Genomic DNA, 10,030 nt, shown 5'->3' on the forward strand with positions numbered 1-10,030 from the left:
AAACATACGTTCCGACGAAGAGGAATAGCTGTACATTTCTTTAGATTTACTGCATCAAGGGTGAGTATTAAGTAGTAGCATTTTTTTTTTGCTATATATTGCTTTTAATAACAATATTTTACGTTTGATGTAAAATTACATTTTGTAAAGCTTGTATTGTAAAAAGTAAGTAGTTCTTAGTATGATATTTTACATAGTAAGTTGTCTTAAGTTTGTTTTCTACAGTAAGTTGTCATTAGTCTTATGTAGTGTTCAAAAATAATTTGTCTTTAATTTCATTCATTGTGCAGATACATGCTAAAGACTAGTAAAGATACCATTGTTTTTAAAGTATAAAAATAAACGCGTCTGATAGTCTGAAAACTACGTGACCTATGTTGTTTAAGTCAGATATTTTGTACATAACTTGAAGGTTGTCTTGTTAAACTTTAGTCTATTACTTAAAAGCTGTGTCGTTTTTAGTCTATTTTGTACAGTAAGTTGTATTTAACCTCATGTTAGGTACAGTAAGTTATATTTAACCAGATACTTTGTAGAGTGTGTTGTATTTATTGTGATGTTTTGTATAGTATTTACACTTTAATCATGTTTTGTCTAGTTAGTTGTATGTAATCTGATGTTTTGTATAGTAAGTTGTCTTTAACCAGATATTCTGTACAATAAGTTGTCTTCAATCAGCTGTTTTGTACAGTAAGTTATATTTAAGTTATATTTAACCTGTTGTTTTGTAAAGTAAGTTGTTTTTAATCTGATGTTCTGTACAGTAAGTTGTCATTGATCAGACAGGTTGTACAGTAAGTTATATTTAACCAGATACTTTGTAGAGTATGTTGTCTTTGATCAGTTCTTTTGATACAGTAAGTTTTCTATAATCAGATTTTTTAGCAGTAAGTTGTATTTAACCTGATGTTTTGTAAAGTAAGTTGTATTTAATGTTATGTTTTGTACAGTGTGTTGTTGACTTTAATGAGATATTTTGTACATTAAGTTGTATTTAACCAGATACTTGGTACAGTAACTTTTATTTAACCAGATATTTTGTAGAGTATATTGTATTTAACCAGATTCTTTGTACAGTAAGCTGTCTTTAATCAGACGCTTTGTACAATAACGTTAGTTGTATTTCATCAGCTGTTTTCTAAAGTAAGTTATATTTAAGAAGATACTACGAAAAACTTGCCATCTTTAGTCTGATGATATAAAAACAAACCATGGGGAAGATTGTGGCAGAGAAAGAAAGAACCAAGTTTGGCGTGCACGTGTTGGTCGTTCTGTTTGGGATTACGTCATGGTCCATCATGAACGGCCTGTGGGTGGAGCTGCCGATCCTTGTGGCCGATCTACCCGAGGGCTGGACCCTGCCCTCCTACCTGACTATCATCTCACAGGTAAAGTCTTTGGATGTGTTGAGCATTGAATGTTTATCCTCCAAAACACTGTAGTAGTTAACACCGTCTCCTCCACATCAAGCACTTCTACTTCCTCTGCCCCTAACGATATATACGTTTAAAAGAAAATATATCAGTACTTTTAACAGTGTCCACTCCTATTCCCCCCTTCGGAAAATTTAGTCTTTTTCTGCAGAGGCGTAGCGACCCTACCCGGCGCCCGGAGACAAACTTTCGATTTGCACCCCCCGTTTGTAACTTTTCATTTGCACCCCCCCCCCTCAAACTTTCGATTTGCACCCCCCCTCCTTACACCCCCCCTCAAACTTTCAATTTGGCGCCCCCCCCCCTGAGGTCGGCGCCCGGGGACATGTCCCCCCTCGCCCCCCCCCCCCGTCCCCATCGCTACGCCTCTGCGTTTCTGTAGACTTACTCTTTTAATTTTAAATCACAATGCAAAGTTATATTTTTAACTATTGTGGGGTTGGCGTGGTTAGAAGCGTTTACTTTATGGTTGCTAAACCGAAAAGTCCCGAGTTCTGTTGATTTGTAGTTGTTCTTTTATGGGCAAAAGTTTTGGAAGCAAATCCTAACGGGAAAGCAGGTTGAAATCAAAATTGACATGGAAATACTTAATTGTGTTAACAATTAAGAACGAAGAAGTACCCATTACAACATTAATATTAATCCCATCCTTTGTTTCATAAAATTTTGTGGACGACTTTTAAGAACAACCGTTTCGATATCCAGCAAATATATATATTGAGATATTCTGCACTTGTAAAGACTCTTAGATCTAGTTGGGTTTTTAAAACTGAGTTTGTTATTTGACTCTAAGAGTTTAGCCATCTCTGAAGATTATTATTGCTGCTTTGAATTTACATTTCTGAGTAAGTTTAAACTACGCATGATTGTTACCAGTGCTTTTGTTGTGACGGTACGTACCGCTACGTCGTACCGTCATCTTTTTCAAAGTGGGGGAAAATTATTACTATTTTTTTATTTTAACGTTTATTACGTATTTATTTTATTATTAATTTGTTAAAATTGATTTTAAAAAATTGCGTGCAATAAGAACAAAAATGGAAGTGTGAACTGGTAGTTAAAAGTTAAAAAGCACTGATTGTTACATTTTTTAACCTACCAGTGCGGCAACCTCGGCCCGATCCTGTTCAGTCTGCTGGTGTACCTGGTGCCACATAGGAAGTTCGAGACGCCCACGTCTCTCCTGGTCAACCTGGCACTGACTCTGTGTGCGGCACTCTACGCCTTCTTCTGGAACCGGACAGCCGTTGTTGCCGGAGGTGACCACAGGTGATGGTACATATACACGACTTAACTAGGTCATTACCCCAGTCAATACACACAGTCATTATACCGAGATAAATTATCCAATGTAATAGCGCCATTAGTAATTGGACTAATTGCAAAAGATTTACTAAGCAAGTATTTTACAGGTAATTACAAGGGGTAATATATTTGGTGGTAATTGCAACGGGGGTGTAGACCTAGGGTAATTGACACAAGGGAGGTAATGCCATGCTAACTATACACCAAACGTTAAAAGCAAAGCGTTTCGGAAGTGGTGTTAGTAATAAAGTTAACTAGTTGTGTGAAAATGACGTGTAGTCTGTCTTCTAATGTAGATTGAGAACAGTGTGGTTGTTGGTGTGCGGTTACAGTTAATGAGGTTGTGTGTGTGAGTGTGTGGTACGATCTGTTTAAATGTGTGAGTGGGCCAGGAACAAAGCTTTAGCCTCTCACGATGTCGTCTATGTCACCTGTGTCATAATGCCATTTGTCATAATACTTCACAAAACATCATGTGTCATAGAACTTCCCAAAATGTCATGTGTTATAAATCTTCACATAAAGTCATGTGTCATCAAACTTTACATACTGTCAAGTGTCATACAACTTCCCATAATGACATATATCATCAAACTTCACATAATGCCATGTGTCTTAAACCTTCCTAAAATGTCACGTGCTATAAAACTTTCCACAAAGTCATGTGCCGGATATTATAATGTGTCATCAAAATTCAAATAGTGTCATCTGTTTGGTCAACATAATAATATCACATAAGCTATCTAACACCACAGTGTCATCTATGTAATCAAACTTGTCATCATGTCATCTGTCAACAAATATTGCATCTAACATCCTTAAATGTCATCTAACATCCCATAATATCATCTTTCATCATTTATCTTATGTCATCTATGTCATCTAACATCATTAAATGTCATCTGACATCCCACAATGTCATCTGTTTTCAACAAACATCCCATCATGTCATCTGTGTCATCTAACATCCCATAATGTCATATCTGTCATCTAACATCCCATAATATCATCTGTGCCATCTAACATCCCTAAATGTCATATGCCATCTAACATCCCATAATGTCATCTGTCACCAGCGTGACACTGTTAAGCCTGACACTATGCCAGGCTATATTTGCCGCCACTACCTCCATGTGCTACCTGGCTTTTATGGCGCACCTCAAGGCCTACTACATGGGCAGCATCTTCATCGGCATGAGCCTCAGTGGCCTGATTCCAGCCCTGGCGGCCGTCGGTCAGGGGTCTGGTGACGTCAGGTAAGTTCTGGAACAGTTAATGTGACGTTTTTGAGATGGGGTATCTTTTTTTTTTCTTATTTCTAGTGTTGGAAGGGATTTCTTCTAATGAAGTATTACGTGTGAACTTGTTATGCGCCATATAAGCCGTTGACTCTGATTTCAGCCTGCTTTTATTTAAGTTCTGGAACAGTTAGTGTGACGTTTTTCAAATGGGGTATCTTTCTTATTCTTCGTTCGTAATTCTAGGGTTGGAAGGGATTCCCTCTAAAACAATTAAGTATTACATGTCAACAAAATATGTGCCATATAGGCCGTTGACTGATTTCAGCCTGCTTTTATTTAAGTCCCGGAACAGATAGTGTGACGTTTTGAGATGGGGTATCTTTCTTATTCTTCGTTCGTAATTCTAGGGTTGGAAGGCATTCCCTCCAAAACAATAAAGTATTTCGTGTCAACAGGTTATGCGCCATATAAGCCGTTGACTCCAATTTCAGCTTGCTTTTACTTTTTGGATTTGCTTCCATAGCCTTTGTCCAACCTAGATAAAAAAGCATAATATATTTTTATAAAGTATGAATGGCGCAGTATTTTCGTTTACGCATAGCCCTTCTTACGGTTCATGTGGTTTGGGGGTTAAGATAAAATAAAACTCAATAAAATAGAACCTGAATCTACGTACAATAAGCGTAGGTCTATAAACTGAATCTATTTGCAATAAGCCTAGGTCTATAAACTGAATCTATTTACAATAAGCCTAGGTCTATAAAGTGAATGGATTTACAGTAAGCGTAGGTCTATAAACTAATTCTATTTACAGTAAGCGTAGGTCTATAAACTGAATCTATTTTCAGAAAGCGTAGGTCTATAAACTGAATATATTTACAGAAAGCGTAGGTCTATAAACTGAATCTATTTACACTAAACACATATCTAAAATATTTACAACTCAGATATGAGCTATGTGAATACTAACGCCATTGACAGTCACATGACTGATAAAGTGTGGTCAAGTTAGCCTTAACATCGTTCTTTTGTTGCAGATGTGTTGACAACTATTCTACAACAGCGAGGCCTATAGACATTGCTGAAGCTTTTGCAGGTACATTTTTTGGCTGGTGATAGATAGGGCAGAAAATAATTTATTATTGTTGTCAGATTAGTAGCGCTTGTTGTCTTATAGATATATACTAGTGTAATTTTAAGTTTTCCCAGTCTAATCATGTTAATTGTAATTATTATTTTATGTGAAAATTAATAAATACATATACATTTACAACAGAAGGTATTAGCTTGTACATGAAAAATAAAATATTGAGATAGTTTTGTATCCTTTGGGTCAACGTGGCAAGGCAGTAGAGAGCATGATAACTAACCCGAAAGTCTCGAGTTCGAATCATTTGCTTGAGTATATATGACTTCCGATGAATTACCAATAGATAACCTATTTTTAGTTTTTCGGGTACCTGACCTACGTTAGGAAAATTAAATGCGGCTTGACCTCGGGGTAGTAATTAAATACCGCTCACGGTAAGAATTAAATACGGTTCGCCGCAGTAATTAAATCCGGCTCGGTGTAGTAATTAAATACGGCTCGGTGAAGTAATTAAATTCGGCTCACGGTAGTAATTAATTACGGCTCACGGTACTAATTAAATACGGCTCACGGTACTAATTGAATACGGCTCACGGTACTAATTAAATACGGCTCACGGTACTAATTGAATACGGCTCACGGTAGTAATTAAATACGGCTCGGTGTAGTAATTAAATACAGCATACGGTAGTAATTAAATGTGGCTCACGGTAGTAATTAAATGCTGCTTGCCGTAGTAATTAAATACAGCTCGGTGTAGTAATTAAATACCACAATGTCACACGACATACAAAGTTACGGAAACGTGTGTAACAGGAAAATCTTTATACTTTCCTTATCAACAACCAGGACCCGGCAATCTATGTTTACTTTTACCTTTCTCTAAGTAGCCCTTCTCGCGTTTTGTTACAGATACAACTCTTGCTGATGTCCTTAACGGCACGGGGTATGGTCCTGTTGAACACAACACAACAACACTGTCCAGCTTGCTAGCGGTCAACGAAGAGCCGGCGTTCACTGTCCAGGCTTTCTTCCTGATGCTGGCGGGAATGGGGTTGGTGTCGCTGCTGGCATTCGGGCTGCTCGTCTACCATCCCTACTGCTTGACCGAACACGTGGACACGGACAAGGAGGAGAACTGCCAGCTCATGAAATCTAAAACGTGAGACGGTTGTGTCTTTAATATGGTAGTGGCAGAGGCGTAGCGAAGGGGTGGGTTGTGGGTACATTTGTCCCCGGGGCGCCAAAATGGGTTAGAAAAAATAATTAAAAGCTCATTTTAGCTGCAGTTTTGAATTATTAACATTAAAAAATATATTGGGGGGGGGGGGGGGGGGGCGCCAAATTGAAAGTTTGTCTCAGGGAGGGGTAGCTACGCCGCTGGAAAGTGGATTTCCAAGAAAAGAAGCTTTAAAATTCATTGTTTTGCTAAAAATTTAGGCATTCTCTAATGTTGAAATAACAACTTAGGCGAGGTTGAAGGATAAGATGGAAATAGGAAATTGAACAGTTTTAATTAAAATCTGTATATCAGAATTCTGATAAATTTACCAATTTTAAGTATTTAAGCATATTTACTTACGTTACTGTTAAATAAACAATACTTGCATTACTATTCAGCGCCCTAACAAGACGAAGGTAGAAGTACATACTGTTAATTAACCCACATAAATAATAATTTGGTTTAGGCGTTTTAGCTTACAGTTTGAGATTATTCAAATGATAATTAGATTTGAAAGCAGCTATATCAAAATACTAAATGGTACAACGCTGTATGCATTAGCGATATATTCATTTAATGTCTTTCTTTTGATTATCTATTTTATCTGAATGTTTTAGTCTCTTGATTTCCTTAATGTATTCTATTCTTCAAAAAACAACAACAAGGCTTCAGCTTTAAATGTTGCATCTGTTTAATAAGGTAGTGCTACATGATTTTTCATGTCTTTCTTTTGATTATCTGCGTTCTTTGATTGTTTTAGTCACTTGATTTCTTGAACTTATTTTTGTTTCTTAAAAATCTCTCAGGCTTTTTCTATCATCCACAGTGCAAAACACAACAAAAGCAAGCACGAATCATTGTCTTCTACAACATTTGTTGATGTCCTTGTAGAAAACCAGATCTCTAAAAATTCTTCTATAGGCACCTACAATTATACAGACTCAACAACAGAATCCGAAAAATACTTAGTTCATGGTAGCAATGCAGATGGAAATATTCAAAGAAATAATAGCAGTTTCAGAAACAATCAAAACAAATCATTAAAAAATGGCATTGTTGAATGTAGTTTCAAGAGCGAACATTTGAATATGTATGAGCTGTCTAGCAAAAGCATGACAGAAGACAGTTCAATGAGTGCTAGCCTAAACACGGAGCAAACAAAACACACTGCTAAACAAACGGGGGGTGTTGGAGACAGTGATGAAACTTGTGTTTGTGTAACATCGTTAAGCTTGGGTCCAGCAACTTCAGTTCACGTGGAGCCGTCAACTTCAGGCAGCGCAGAGCCAACACGTTCAAACAGCTCGGAGCCAACAACAACAAGAGACAACACGGAGCCAACAACAAGAGACACCTTGGAGCCATCAAGATCTCCGAGTGTAGAGCCAGCTGAAGACGACTCGGATCAAAATGGGAAACTCTCCATGCACGAGTCCTGGTACCTACTTGCCCTGCTAGCCTGGATCAACGTCCTACAGACTAGCTTTGCTTTGGCCATTCAGGTCTATTCAAGTCTCCCGTACGGTCTATTGTTTTATAATGGCGCTACTAAGGTAAGATATTCTAGTTACACACCAACGCACCACAATATCATCCCTATGCCCCCCCCCTTAATTCATTTATTGCGGTAAATCGGGTAAGAACAGGCATTCATTAGACATAAGTTTTTATAAGAGGCTTGATATGCGTAATGGAATATTGTTTTGCGTTGTGCATTGAAGCCAACAAATCATATTCCAACAAGAAACTGGGTGGTCTAGTTACTTCTAAATTCAGTGGCGTAGGCAGAGGGGGGGGGTCATAAAGTCTGAGGGGGGGGTGCAAATCGAAAGTTTGAAGGGGGGGGGGGCAAATCAAAAGTCTGAGGGGTGGGGGGGGGGGGGGGGTGCAAATCGAAAGTTTGTCCCCGGGTAAAAATTGGAACCCCCCCCCCCCCCTTGAGACGATCCTGGCTACGCCACTGTCTAAATTGCTTAAGCTAGTACTGCTTGTATAGTTAAACCTTTAACATAAAAACTTCTTTTTTTTCCCGTATGTTAAAGGTTTATTTTAATGTCTAAACATAAAGAACTATGAGGTTATGAATGAGTCAGTTTTTAAGTAAAATGTAAACATTATTAACACATAACATTTGTTTAAGTTCTTGTAAACAATTTGGGCTCTTAAAATGCCTCTAAAAACACCCAAAAATATCAAAACTCATTAGAATTGTCCCAAATGATGTGAACATGTGCAATGGGTCTATGTTATATTTTATTTTTTAAGTTGATTTAGACTGATCCAGTGGCGTAGCTACCGTAAAGCTTGCGTAAGCAAGGCATAGGGGCCCAAGGCAAATAGGGGCCCTTTTTCGAAAGTTTGAGTGGGGGGGGGTGCAAATCGGAAGTCTGAGGGGGAGGGGTACAAATCGAAAGTCTGCGGGGGGGGGGGGGTGCAAATCAAAAGTTTGAGGGGGGGGGGGTGGTGCAATTCGAAAGTCTGAGGGGTGGGGTGCAAATCGAAAGTTTGTCTTCGGTCGCCGGGAAGGGTCACTACGCCTCTAAGGGGCCCACTAACACTTTTTGCATAGGGGCCCGAAAATCCTAGCTACGCCACTGGACTGAGCTTCAGATTGTGAAAATGGTGGAAGGGGATTTCATTGTCATACATCTGATTGATGTTACTTATCAATGCTACCTTCTAACCTACACACTACACACTACACACTACACACATTAATAAAACTCTTCACACATCGCCTCAATTCCAGGCAGAGAACATAGTTGACCCCATAGCCTGTTTCTTGACCATGTGGATAAGGGTCAAGTCCCTGCGCGTCATTTCCTGCTTGACGTTGCTAGGGACGTTGTTTACAGGTTACATCATCACAGTGGCATCGATGAGTCCAAATCCATTTCTGGTTCATGAGACTATCGGTGGGATTCTTGTGGTGAGTTGATAGTTGAGGTCTAGCTGTTGGTGGGATTTTCGTAATGAGTTGATCATTGATTAAAAAATCTAGCTGTTGGTGGGATTCTCGTGGTGAGTTGATAGTTGAAAGTTTTAGCTAAAGGTGGGATCCTCGTGGTGAGTTGATACATATAATTCTAGCTAAAGGTGGGATTTTATTGGTGAGTTATAGTTAATTTAAAGTTCTAGGTGGGAGTATAGGGCTGGTAAGTAGGTCACCACCCAGTTCTATGGCTCATGCAGGTTTTATTAAGCCGTAGAACTGGTTGGTGATCTACTTACCAGCCCTATTGTGGTTAGTTAATAAAGTTCTAGCTATTGGTGGGATTCTTGTGGTGAGTTGATAATTAAAATTCTAGCTATCAGTGGAATTCTAGTGGTGAGTTATAGTTGATTAAAAGTTCTAGCTATTGTTGGGATTATTGTTTTGAGTTGCTCAAGTCAAAGAAACAGACAAAATCTACTTCTTGTGCCCAATGGACTGTTTATCTAAGCGCTCTCTTTCCCATTTATATTTACAAATTTCAGATAGCAGCCTGGGTGATGAGTACAATTTTTAACGTCTTCACCAAAGTTTCCATCGCCAGTGTCATGCGCAGTCAGGGGAGGACGTCACTAATCTGGACAGGCGGAAGTACCCAGGTCGGCGCGCTGATTGGTGCAATACTTGCTTATGTTTTGATCAACGAGCTGCACATTTTTAAAGACAGTCCTTGGTGCTGATTGGTCAGTTCTTTGTGCTGATTGGTCAGTCCTTGGTGCTGATTGGTCAGTCCTTGGTGTTGATTGG

The 10,030-nt window shown here is 38.7% G+C and overlaps 1 protein-coding gene across 1 annotated transcript; it reads left to right on the top strand.

Moving 5' to 3' along the window:
* Positions 1-778: 778 nt before the first annotated feature.
* On the top strand, positions 779-10,030 carry LOC131931226 (solute carrier family 52, riboflavin transporter, member 3-B). Its single transcript, XM_059287954.1, has 8 exons — positions 779-1,388; positions 2,536-2,702; positions 3,815-3,994; positions 5,017-5,075; positions 5,982-6,231; positions 7,118-7,844; positions 9,041-9,220; positions 9,769-10,030. The coding sequence occupies exons 1-8, from the start codon at positions 1,212-1,214 to the stop codon at positions 9,961-9,963; spliced, it is 1,935 nt and encodes a 644-aa protein (XP_059143937.1). The 5' UTR covers positions 779-1,211; the 3' UTR covers positions 9,964-10,030.

The sequence above is a fragment of the Physella acuta genome, unplaced genomic scaffold (genome assembly GCF_028476545.2).
Source record: "Physella acuta isolate Inbredline_101_S28 unplaced genomic scaffold, ASM2847654v3 ptg001920l, whole genome shotgun sequence".
NCBI lineage: Eukaryota > Metazoa > Mollusca > Gastropoda > Physidae > Physella > Physella acuta.